The 12316-nt window shown below is 36.0% G+C and overlaps 1 protein-coding gene and 1 long non-coding RNA gene across 5 annotated transcripts in view; one reads left to right on the top strand and one right to left on the bottom strand.

The window, feature by feature from the left end:
• The first annotated feature begins 15 nt into the window (after window positions 1-15).
• On the top strand, window positions 16-8833 carry LOC150020217 (uncharacterized). 2 transcript variants are annotated; one of them, XR_016509120.1, is made up of 3 exons: window positions 16-69; window positions 7670-7777; window positions 8651-8833. It is a non-coding gene; the product is annotated as an uncharacterized LOC150020217 (long non-coding RNA). The 2 variants fall into 2 exon arrangements; XR_016509119.1 differs by lacking the exon at window positions 16-69 and adding an exon at window positions 76-202.
• SMIM14 (small integral membrane protein 14) overlaps window positions 7569-12316 on the bottom strand; it is a 60098-nt gene continuing 55350 nt past the window's right edge. For all 3 annotated transcript variants that reach the window (XM_090266973.1, XM_090266971.1, XM_090266972.1), the window contains 2 exons: window positions 10315-10457; window positions 7569-8278 (listed from right to left, as the gene is read on the bottom strand). In XM_090266973.1, coding sequence (XP_090123099.1) covers window positions 8246-8278; window positions 10315-10457 — 176 coding nt within the window. In that variant the 3' untranslated portion in view covers window positions 7569-8245. The remainder of the gene's footprint in view (window positions 8279-10314; window positions 10458-12316) is intronic.

Below are 12316 nucleotides of genomic sequence, written 5' to 3'. Positions count from 1 at the left end.
ATCAGCGGCCCCGCCCCTACCGTGAGCGGCGCAGGGCATAGCTGCGTGCGCAACGGGTCGGGTTTGGCTGTAAGTCTGGGGCGCGGGCGCATCACCACCACGGCAGTCAGAGGCATTGGAGTAACGGTTTGGCTCCACTTCCCTACCTGTGCCCCGGTCCTGGCTGACGGACCGCGCTGTGGTGCTGCTGCATGCGCACCAGGTCAGCCATACTCAGGGGATGCGGGGGTACTGGTCCGGCCGTGGCCTGAGGGGACCGGAAGGTACCGGACCCCTTCCGGTCTCCCCAGCAGTTGGCCTTGTCTTTGTTCGGCTAGACTCTGCGGGCCCAACTGGGCCGGCGACTTACTCCCCTACCACGCCCTTAAGGCCCTTGGGTCCGCCGCACCCTCCGGGCTTGCGGCCTAAGATTTAGTCAGAAGCCGTCCGACCCGCCTCTTCTGGGAAAAAGCTGCCTCACGTCTGGAGAATGCTGAGTCCAGAAATGACTGGACCAGTTAGTGCCCAACCCTGATCCCTGCGCGAAGAAGCGAGCCACCCACGCCCTTCAGAGAGATTTTTCGGAGGTGATACTCTTGTCAAATTCAGGATCTGGGGTGTCTATGACATGTGTGGAACATGCAACACGAGTGCCGTGTACCAGGGAAGGTAAAATTAAAAGTGGGTTGTATTTCTCTTTTCCCAACCCAAGGTCATTTAAACCGCAAATAAGAGCAGTCATAAGTTTTGGTTTCCCTCATTAAATTAAAAATATCAGGTGACATAATTTGTAAAGTCAAAGCATTTTAAAATACATCATGAGAAAACTGATGAGTTTGTAAAGGCATGTTCAAGTACTACATAGATGATGGTTTTCTTCATAGGATCATTGATGACGACTTCTAAAAAGCAGTTGAACGTTGACTAAATACAATAATTTGCTGTGAATTATAGAAAGTGTGATAGTATATGTAGGCGTACATTCTATGCAGTTAAATTCATTCATCTGTCAAATATTTAGACATTATCCTAGAGGCCACAGATGCCAAATGAATCAAGACCCAATACCTTCTTCCAACTTACAGGCTAGTAGCAGAAATGAACACATAAATAATTGCAATGCATGTGACTAATATAATAGAGGTATCATTTTGAACTTGGCATATAGATAATTTGTTACCTGTTACAATTGTGCTTCTAATAAACATCATTTTTCTGTTATTCTTCCCCCTTTTTTGAATATAAGATTTGCTACCTATAATTCACTTCCCATCCTTTGTATTTTGATACACAATCTTTACAACAGTAAGATCTCAGAAATTAAGTCATATATCAATGTTAGCTTGACTGGACCTTTGAATCTAGGACAGCCATTCTCAAAATGTGCTAACAATCTTTGAGACCTTTCAGGAGGATCCAGGAGGTCAAAACATTTCATGATAAAACTAATGTTACTTGCTTTACTAACTCTCATCTTGTCACAAACATACAGTGGAATTTTCCAGAGGCTCATTGACACTAACAGATTGAATGCAGATTTTTAGATTTACAGAAATGTCAAGCAGTACCAATCTTTGTACAGATTTACTTGGCAATATAGTACTTTTTTATTGAAATGATGTGTTATTTATTGTTAACATGTAACTTATTTGTCACTTTTAAGAAATTAATGTATTTTTCATAATTATCAGTTTTCATTTCTAGTAGAATAAATACCAATAGATATAAATCAATATGAAAAAATTTGGGAGGGTCTTAATTTTAAATGTGTAAAGGAGTCTTGTAAACAAAAAGTCTGAGAACTTCTGGATGTTCCTCTGGTGCTGTGTCAGTCTGTGAGGAAAGAAAATTAAATGGGAGGTTAAAACAGGCAGGGTTCTGCTCTCCTGTGTCTCTCCCGTCTCCAAATCAGCAGTTGTTTTCTGCTTTATATATCAACTTTTTATGTACGATTTCAATTTATAAACAGGTTCCTCTCACAATTTAAAACCTATCCATTATTTCCTCTGAGTGTTTACTATGTGACAGTGTTGTGCTAATTACTAGGAATATAATTGTGAGTAGAAAGATACATTTCCTGCCTTCCTAATTTTTCCTGTGGGGAAACATCTATCACACTGATATATGTAAAATCACTTCTTTATTAAGGAAAGATACATAGTCTTATAAGAGTATACAATGGGAGTATTAACATAGTAGGTCAGAAATGCTTCCTGAAGTTGTGATAATTGAGCTCCTAATGGAAACACGGGCATTAACTAGGGGGAATGAAGAGGGTAGTTGGAGGAATAACAAGAATGAGTGTGGCGAGAGCAATTCTGAAGTAATTATACTTATCCAGAATTAGAAGTAGAATGTCCAAGGTAGTAGCCATGGAAATTCAGAGAAATGAACAGATTCAAGATATAATGTGGGAATAAAAGCAACAGGACTTGTAGCCATGGAAATTCAGAGAAATGAACAAATTCAAGATATGATGTGGGAATAAAAGCAATAGGACTTTGGTAATACCACCGCCTGCCCCCCGCACCTTCCCTGCCACACTATCCTGGCTTCTGACAGTCAAGGTTAGTTTTGCTTTGCGCTGATATATTTAAGGGGATCAGTTTCCATCCAGCTCCTCAGCTTCCATGGGTACCCTTCCCAAAATTGATCTGACCGAGAACAATCCATTTTTCATAAGAAAAGGCTTACCTTTCACCAAAATAAAACCTTATTGTATGATCTGTTACCCTGGGGTAAAATTCCCCTGTGTCTCAAACAAAAGGATAAACTGAACTCTGGTTTTGGGGATGTCCACTATAGTGATTAACCAAGACACCTCAAAACTATCTTTCCTCATTTTATACTTAATTTTGTTAAGACTGAAGTTGAAAGTTCGAAGCAGGAAACATTTTGGCCTATGTTGGGATGTTTAGAATTCCATCAGAAGATGCCATATATATTATGATCTTGGCTCTTTTAAAAGCAACTTCAGTATTATGCAGGACTACTAAATTTTTCAAGACAGACTGGATAAAATTTACAAGATTTATTCAACAAAGTACTTCAACTTAGTTATATCAGATCTTTTATTTTCTAGGCAGTCGAATCACACTGATTCCAACTTTTTGGACAGCAGCTGGGGTTACAGTTGTCTTAATGCTTTGGAGCTATACAGTTTTGTCAGCAGTTCTTAAAAGATTTCTTGTAGTTTCTGCATTTATAATTTGCTGTCACGGCTTTACTCAAAGATTGTATTAAAAATAAGTGGAGTAAGTCTTAAGTCTGAGAGGGAGGGATTGTTATTTTTTATTGTTAAAATAATTAATTTTTTTTTTAAAGAATAATATAGGAAAGGGTGAGGCCAGAGAACTTGTATGTATGACCCATGGGCATGGACTGTTGGGGAGGGATTGCTGGGGGAGGGGGAGTACTGGGCAGAGGGGAGCAAAGGGGAAAAAATAGAAACTATTATAACGATATAATCAATAAAATATACTTAAAAAAGTAAGTGGAGGTTGTCAAGGCATAGGCTGGTCAAAATAGCGTTAAGTCTTTTAATAATAGAAAACTAACATGCATACAGTTTCATGAGAAGGGGAGATACTACAACATTGAATTTGGAAGTAAAAATAATAACTCAGCTTTCTTATATTAAGCCAGCCATTAAAGAGATTTGCAAAATGTAAAGCAGTGTCACTCTTCTCACTAAATTTTCATTTTGGAAAATGGTTATTTTTAGTTAAAAATTTTTACATTAACCTGTACTGGGTTTATTATTTTAAAATACTTAATGCTTTTAAATGTTTTAATTTGGGACACAGCACAGTGAATATCAGCAGATATAACCCATATAAACAAAAAGCTCTTTGGGGTTTCCAAACCAGAGTGGTTGAGAATCACTATAAGGTATCACTATATGCTATAGCCTCTGGCATGTTTTTTTAGTTATGAGAATAGCTAAAAATCTGAATGAATTGCTCACCTTAACATTAGGCTGGGATCACACAATGCTACTTGAACATTTTCTCCCCAAGGCTAAAACCTACTGACAATACTAAATATATATTTTTAAAGATTTTATTTTTAGAGAGAGAGGAAGGGAAGGAGAAAGGGAGAGAAACATCAAGGTGTGGTTGCCTCTCACATACCCACAACTGAAGATGTGGCCCACCACCCAGGCATGTGCCCTGACTGGGAATGGAACAGGCGACCCTGTGGTTCGAGGACCGGTACTCAATCCACTGAGCCACACCAGCCAGGGCTATACTAAATATTTTTATTTAGCACACAAGAAGATTGCTACAATGAAAATGTAAGTTTGAGAGCTGGATGAAAATTAGAGTGATTTTTAAAATCTTCAGCTATCTTCAACAAAAACACCCTTTGAATATTTTTGATGCTTTCGTTGATTACCATAAAAAATTATTAATGTGAAAGGGCACTAGGAATTCAACTTCAACTGTTGCCAGTTCACACCTGTGTGATTAAGTTCATGAAATACTGTGACAGTGAAAAAATAGCTTCAATGTTATGTAGGGAGAAAATTAGCCCTATCCATTGCTTCAATGGAGAAACTATAATTTTCTTTTTCTTTTAAATTGAATTTATTAGGGTGGCATTGGTTAATAAAATTCTATAGGCTTCAGGGATACAATTCTATAATACATTATCTGTATATTATATTGTAATTCCAAGGCTGTAATTTTCAATATTAGCTCAAGATTTTCTTAAGCCTTGTATTTTCTGATTTAGCTTTGGCTAACAGAATCATGCCTAAATCTTGAGACTCCAGCTTTCAATAGGAGTTGCTAGTGAAACTGGGAAAGTACACAGGTGCAGTGTAAGACAAAACAGAGTAAAATGTAGTCTCTAAGGTTGTTAGGTTAAAATGAGGATGAAGAACATTTGCAAGGATATAAATCTTAACCCATCTGTTGGGGTGTAGGCTCTGGTAGTAGATTTACACCTGTTCTGTATGTTGTAACTACAAAATTGTACTTGCTGGATTAATTGTAAGGCCTCATACTGCTATTATATAAATATTATTCTTAAAACTTAAAAGTTCTCTCAGGAAAATCTTTAGTTAGGGGTAAAAAGTCTTACAAAGAAACTGCTTAATAAAGGATGTTAATGTTTTACTAAGCAAGATACTTAATTCTCTTCCCAGAAAAGCCAAACAGAAAACATTGAGTGTTACTAACATTTTCTATTTATTCATTAATAAAAAGTGCATAGTACAAGCCCTTTATCCCAATCCAAGTACTCATTAAAAGATTACAATAAACCCTGGATGGCACAGACATGATTTGTTTGGCATGATTAAACATTTAAAACAGCAATTAACATTTAGTATAGTACATGACCACTTTTCCTTTTAACAAAGTAATCATCAGACATGATAACAAATACATATGATTTTTTCATTTAGAAATAGTATAATGTCAAAACTAAACCTATTTCAACAAAAAAAATTTAACCCATTAATTGAAAACTCCCATTTCTCCTTCAAGTTGCTGTTTTGTGTCTTAAGCTGAGCTGGTCAAATTTTAGCACATGCTCATTTAGAGTGAGACTTTCATTCAGAGTGATAAATTTCCAAGGTTTCTTTGAAAATGTAAGAATTTGGTAATTCCATAAACACTATCACATCACGTACAACAAAGACACTAAAAGTAACTATGGAATAGCTGAACTTAATAGTTACTTTGGAAAATCTCTGCAAGTTGTTTAGAATATAACTTGCTGACCACGGGATAGTAGATACATGATAAAATCTTTTACTCTACACAGTTTCAGTGTTAACTTTTTCCATATGTAAAACAAAAGAACACGTTATTTTACATAAAAGAACATTAAATGACTAGTAAAATAAATTCTTAATGGCATTTGTGGAATGTTTTAAGAGTGCACGGTGATAAAAATGTGAAGATTTTTCTTTCTTTTTTCCAGATTATTAAAAATGATTGTAGCCATAGTTCATGTGAATGTTTACAAGGCAAGTAACAAATAAGTGTGCTCAATAAAAAGGCCACGTGTAGAAGCTTTAAGAATTAAAAAGGATAAATTACTAGTTAGGTCAACAGAAATATTTTATATGTAGTTGTACACTATTCTTTTCAGGACTGTAGAGAAGTTTTACAAGCAAAAAAACAACAAACCAAAAAACCAAGATTAAATATTCCACTAAAAACTTTTGTTACTAGTTAAATGGATGATCCATATAGGAAAAGGTTAATATTCTAGATGTAATGCCAATTAAATGTATGTGACAGAAATGAACCAGGAATAAGATCCAGGTTTCCAGGTCTCTTTCTAATACTAGACATTGTTTCCCTGTCACAGCCACATCTTCTACCAAAACCAGGTCTCAATTATTTGTGAGTCTTGATTCAGTGATTATATCAGGATCTCTGCCAGAGATTACCTTTCTAGCATTTTAGAGAACAGACTTCAGGATATATGTGCAAGCCTTCAAAGTTCAGGGGGCAAGGGCAGAAATAGGAATACTTATAAGCACTTAGCTCTGTCTTATGCCATTCCTGCTCTTTCTGCTTTAAACACTTTAAAAGCTATAGAGCTGGGACAGCTTCCAGTAGGCCACAGCAAGAGGAAAAACCTTAACTCCATGGTATTTATTTATCTGGGATTTGACTTACCTATGTTACAATACCCTAATTAGCACGTTATATTTTTTCAAGAAATTAAGCACAGAGCCAAGATGCACAGGAGGAATAAAAGCAGTCAATATTGGATTATATAATGAAATGAAGCCCTTACAAGGTTTATGACCCAGAATATAATAAAGGGGAAAATATCCTAAGAGTGTCATACAGCTATATTGGAGACTATTAAACCATACAATGATACAGAGAAGTTTATTCAATTCATACAAGTAATTTCTCTGATACAGTGAAAAGCTAGACACATCTAGGGGGAAGACATCCTTACACTGATAGTAAAATATCTTCTAGCCCTCATAAATCATCTGCAGTCACCTGCTAAGAAAAACATCCATAACCATATAGGTCATGCAAACTTTTTAAAATGCCATTTGTATTCATTTTGTATTCATTTTCTTCCAAGCTGACCAAAACAGTGCAACATTTTACTTTGTATAGAGTTCAGAATTTCACCTATATTAATGCTCCTCCCCACCCCAATCCATCCCATTACCAAACTAAGAATGAGATATATAAGGTAAGAAAAAGCTCTTTGATGATTTCTCATTTCCCTCCTTTTTCCTTGGAGTAAACCAAGGATTCATTGAATATTTTTTAAAGTCAGAAGGATAACAAAATACTCCAATACTTTTCTTCAAAGAAAAAAAGAGTAAATAAGTAAATAGCATTCAAATGTCAGTAAGCAAACAGGCCCCCAATACAGCTAGCCTTAAGAGTTTCATTTAATTGGGAAGTGCTTAAACAGAAAGGAAGCTTTCTGAGAGGCACCCATTTTAAAAATAAATTACTGATTAAATTATTACTGTATAGATTATACCTGGCAAAGGCAAAAAGAATTAACTATTTTCCTCCTTTCATGAACCTTGTGAAGCTATTTAGTATGCAGTGACTTCAAATGCCAGATAATGGACTGTAAGCAATACACCACATTTAAATCATGTTTATTTAGAGTTTTCTTAATATTAGACACTTTATGGGAATAAAAAACTTAGTAAACAGTTATTTCATTTCTTTTCCTTTTCTAGTCACATTAGCCAGTTGTAGTGGATGATACAGATTTCTGCTGTCCCTTGTAAAATATTCCAAAGGCTGCCACAGTCCTAAGAACTGCCACCCACAAATAAACTACCAAGGTAAGTAGAAATATAGTGTGGTTCTAATTTTCTTTCATACAATCGTAGACAACCCTAAATAACTTTATAAATACCTTACGAAAAAATCAACTTTAAAACCTATCAAAACTATTTAAAATATTTAAATGCAGAGATTCAAATTCCTTCACTCAGGCCAGAAATCATCACCAAAATTGTGATCACAGTTACAAATGAATGGAATGTTTGAGTTTAGGATAACCAAAAAAAACCATGTAACTTTTAAAAATATAATCATTTACTCAAATATACTGTGAATAGGAATGGTGATAACACAGGAAGCAAAAATAAGCTTGCAAGTAAAATTTATAGAAGCTCATGAAAACAATACCATCCTATATGGCAGATGCAAAAGGAAGAATAGTTATAATGGGGTTAAGAGTACTCTGGTCGTCTTCGTTCATTTGGTCGTGCAAGGTGTTAACTATTTTCACTTCTCGTATCACAAAATTAGTCCACAGGAGGGGCTGGTGGGTCTTGTCCCTGTATTAAGAGAGAAATTAGGGAATTGACTTCTTAAATCCCAGTGCAACCAATCTAATGCATAGAGTAAGAACTGAAAAGCATTACCCCCACCCTCCCATCCCAAATCCTCTTTATTTGAACTTTTCATGTTTTTTTCACAAGGGAACACTAGATTAACATGGATTCACCAATGTTTGTCTCATTCTTACCTGTGGTATGGAAGAAAGAGAAATTGTGTAACAGTGATATGTTTTGGATGAAACTGCTCTCCCTAACAAACAGCTCTAGAGGTGATATTTAAACCAATAAAGGTAGTCTCATCCCTCTTGCTAAGGTGATGGATTGAGTACAGCACAAAGTGAAGCTAGAGACTTTTGTTTCTCACTACAGAATGGCAATGAGGACACGTGTGGCTCCAGATGCTATTGGCAGCCATCTATCTGATGACTACAAAGGAAGCTCATCTTGGAATGAAGCTGATGGTGTGATGAAAGAAACGGTCTTTGATAACACTGTTAACCTTTCCAAACAATGAGTCTACCTCTGGATTTTCTCATGTATAAACCAATAAAGCACTTAAACCAGGTTGAGTTGATTTTTGTTACTTGCAATAGAAAGCATCTTAACTGTAAAGGGAAGATCAACACTTCAGGAATCTTCAGGAAGATTCCATTTATTTACTTTGACATGCTATATGAGGCCCTAGTAGAGGGTGATCAATTTTTCTACTTGGAATTAGTCAATATGTTTTCTTGCTTGTTCTTAGAGCAGTGGAGCTACTATTCCTGACAATGAAATAAGGTTGAGGGAGCTGTAATCTTGCATTTCTGTCACTTTTAATGGCTTTTAAATTAGCTTATTAAGTTGGATTTCTTTAGCTCTAAACAGTGAGGAGATTGCTCTTTGATATGAATTAAGACTGTATATAGAAAGTAATAAGGGCTAAGGAGAAAGCACTTTATCAAGACATATACAAGCTGTTTAATGGATAACCCCTTTTAATATAGTGCTAATGAGACCTTCTTTCTTAAAGTAGCGTGCTGCATATCTAGACGTTCTAATCCTTAAAAACCAAAGCACTGACTAATTAACATCGCACATTTGCTCCTCGTACATAATTAGTTTAAATGAACTACTTTCTTATAGTTAACAACACAAGGTTGAGGAAAAGCAATTATTTTAAGAATCCCACATGGTGAAGGTTGAACAAGGGAATTAGTGGGATAATTCAGTGTTCAAAAAAATGAATCCATGGAAATATTTTTAAAGATATAATATCCAAATGAAATGAAAAAAATTAAATACAAACACATATTGCATACATGGTTCTGAAAAAGATAAAAGGAATCCTTTAGTGGAGGTTCTAGTAAAGACAGTACCAGAAACTGTTGGGTCACTTCATGGTTTTCATTTAGAAGATGCTAAAAATGGTTGTAATGATGACTATCAAAATTTATCAAAGTGGGTGATTCCTACCTCTGCTTTTCTCAGCTCAGTTGATCTACAGTGATGCAGAACAGGAAAAATGAGTTTGAGAGGAATTGATGGGAAAACAACAGGAAAACAGGATCTAGCCAGATAGGCTCAGTGTCTCTACTGTATTTAATAGCTAGGACCCAGGGGAGGAAATGAAGTGCAAGTAAAAACATTTGAACTGTAGCTAGTAAGAGAATTTAGGGAGCTGGAAGCATGAGAGGCAAGGGATCAACTAAGAGGTGGATAGAACTGGGGAATAAGGGCTGAGATTTGAGAAATATTGCTGTAAATTATTGTGGACTGGATCATTTTTTATGTTTCTCATGTGAGTCAAGATGGAATTCATTTTTAAATTTTTTTTGGGCTACTATGTTTATCTCTATATGTAAATGCCACAAACACTAAGCCAATTGGGGTTGCAAAATTTACTAGGATGACATGACAAAGAACAAACTTATTCCATGAATTAAATCTTCCTTTTTCAAATTAAGGTATTTCCGTCAAAACAAACTCCTTCCCCTTCCCAGGCCACCCCCCCCCCCCCCGCCCCCAGTGGGTTTCCAATCCACGGCACTTACATTATGAGGACTGTTTGGCTTTCCAGTTAGATTGGATCCTCTCAGATTAGGGGGTCTCAGTAGAAACAAGATCATTGCAACAACCATCCAGGCCATCAAGATCATGGTAATACTGATGCCATTATCACCAGAAGGTCCTGGTACTAAAGACAAAAAAAATTGTATTTGCAACAAAAACTGTAGCACAATTATCATAGGTAAATGTAAAAAAAAATTATATTTAAATGTCAACTTCAAAAATTGTATTAATATTAAAAATTGTATTACTAATTTAGAGATGTACAATTATCAAGTATTACATTTTCAATTTCCCTTCTGTGAGAAAATCTAAATGGTAAATGGTATAAAATAGTCAAAAGCCAAAGCCTATTAAATGAAGATTTTAATAGGGTAGTTCTTAATATTTGGGGGTAATAGGATCCTTTGAGAATTTAATAAAAATTAAGGGGACTCTCTTCACCATAAGAAACCATGTATAGATATTTAACAATTTTGCATATAATTGTGGAACACTCACTGATCCACAAAGCCAGCAATCCAGAAATACTGAGATCAATGGAACATGGGTTAAAATCACCTGATATACAGTAAAGACACTCTACTTTGGGGGGAAGAGGGAATTCTGCATTTTAATTACAGGAGCAGCAAGAAAAAGAATAAAAGCCTAAAGAAAAAGGAACACCTGAGTTGCACAATATACAGATTAAAGAGCCCTTTAATGATATTCACAAAGATACTAATTTGGCTGCCTTTTTTGCAAAATAAAAATTGGATCCAGATCTAGATATTTTAAAAGTCTATGCATCTATTAAGCGAAGTAAGTCAGGTGTGTGTATGTATGTATGTATGTATGAGTATTTCCCTGCTCCTTGAGGCAGCCCTATCTTTCTTAATTCAGAATAACAAGTTCCTACCACAGTGCCTGGCCCATAGTATGACCTTAAAAAACTTTTAATAAATGAAACATTTTTTCTGTTGAACTACATCAGAAAACAATTGTGAGAAATGAAAATTACAGAAGATTGGATTTCTAAGCATAGTATCTTTAGTTGGGTTATTAAAATAGGCTGTCAAGACTGTAACTGTTTGGTTTTGTTCTCCTTGACTCAGGAAAAAGTAAAAGAAATCCAGACAAGATGCACTGTATTATAAATAAACAAAACATTTTTTTTTAAAGCCCTGACTGGTACGGATCAGTAGGTTGGGCGTTGTCCCACAAAGCAAAAGGTCACTGGTTCATTCCCCAGTGACAGAGAAACGTCACTTTTTCTCTCCCTTTTTCTCCCTTCCCTTCTCTTTACAAAATAAATAAAATCTTAAAAAAAAAAAAAAAAGATGCAGTGCACTGAGGTCCGAGGGCCCAGGACTCACTCCCAAGAAATGAAGGGATGAGTGACATCCCTGAGGCCAAGAGATTGGTAACCAACGGGAACAAAGTCAAGCCAAGGGGTGAGCCAGCCCAAGGGCAGGCTGTATAGGAATGTAGTCCCTGTCTGTCCCAACCCCAATTACTCCCCCAGAAACAGCTAACACAGTATTCAGTCACCAAAGCTGCATTACTCATCACACAATATATCGGCAGTTTTTTTTTTTCTCTATATCCACTGGGGGAAAGGAGGATTAAATCCCAATGGTATATGGCAAATTAGGATTTAAATATGGGTGCTCTCATTCCAGAGCCTGTGCTCTTTACTTCTTTGCTCCATCATAATCTCCGACAATATCACACAGTGAGGCAGACCTCTGAAAACTGTTAGTGCTGTAGATAGCTAAACTGGAAAACACAGATTTAAAAAGGATTTTTTGGTAAGCTTATAACTAGCTGTTAGGTAAAGCTAGATTACTTAAAGTTAATCAAAGATGAACTGTGCTTTCCATACACTATCACCTCTTATAGTGCCCCTCACAGAAATAAAATGCTAGATCAAGTAACTGTATAGATAGTAGAGACCAGAGTAACTCCAATACCAATTCTTACTTTATTCAGTTTAGAAAATGGATC

This window comes from Furipterus horrens, unplaced genomic scaffold (genome assembly GCF_987537825.1).
Source record: "Furipterus horrens unplaced genomic scaffold, mFurHor1.1.pri manual_scaffold_2, whole genome shotgun sequence".
NCBI lineage: Eukaryota > Metazoa > Chordata > Mammalia > Chiroptera > Furipteridae > Furipterus > Furipterus horrens.
This window is presented reverse-complemented; position numbering and strand designations above follow the sequence as displayed.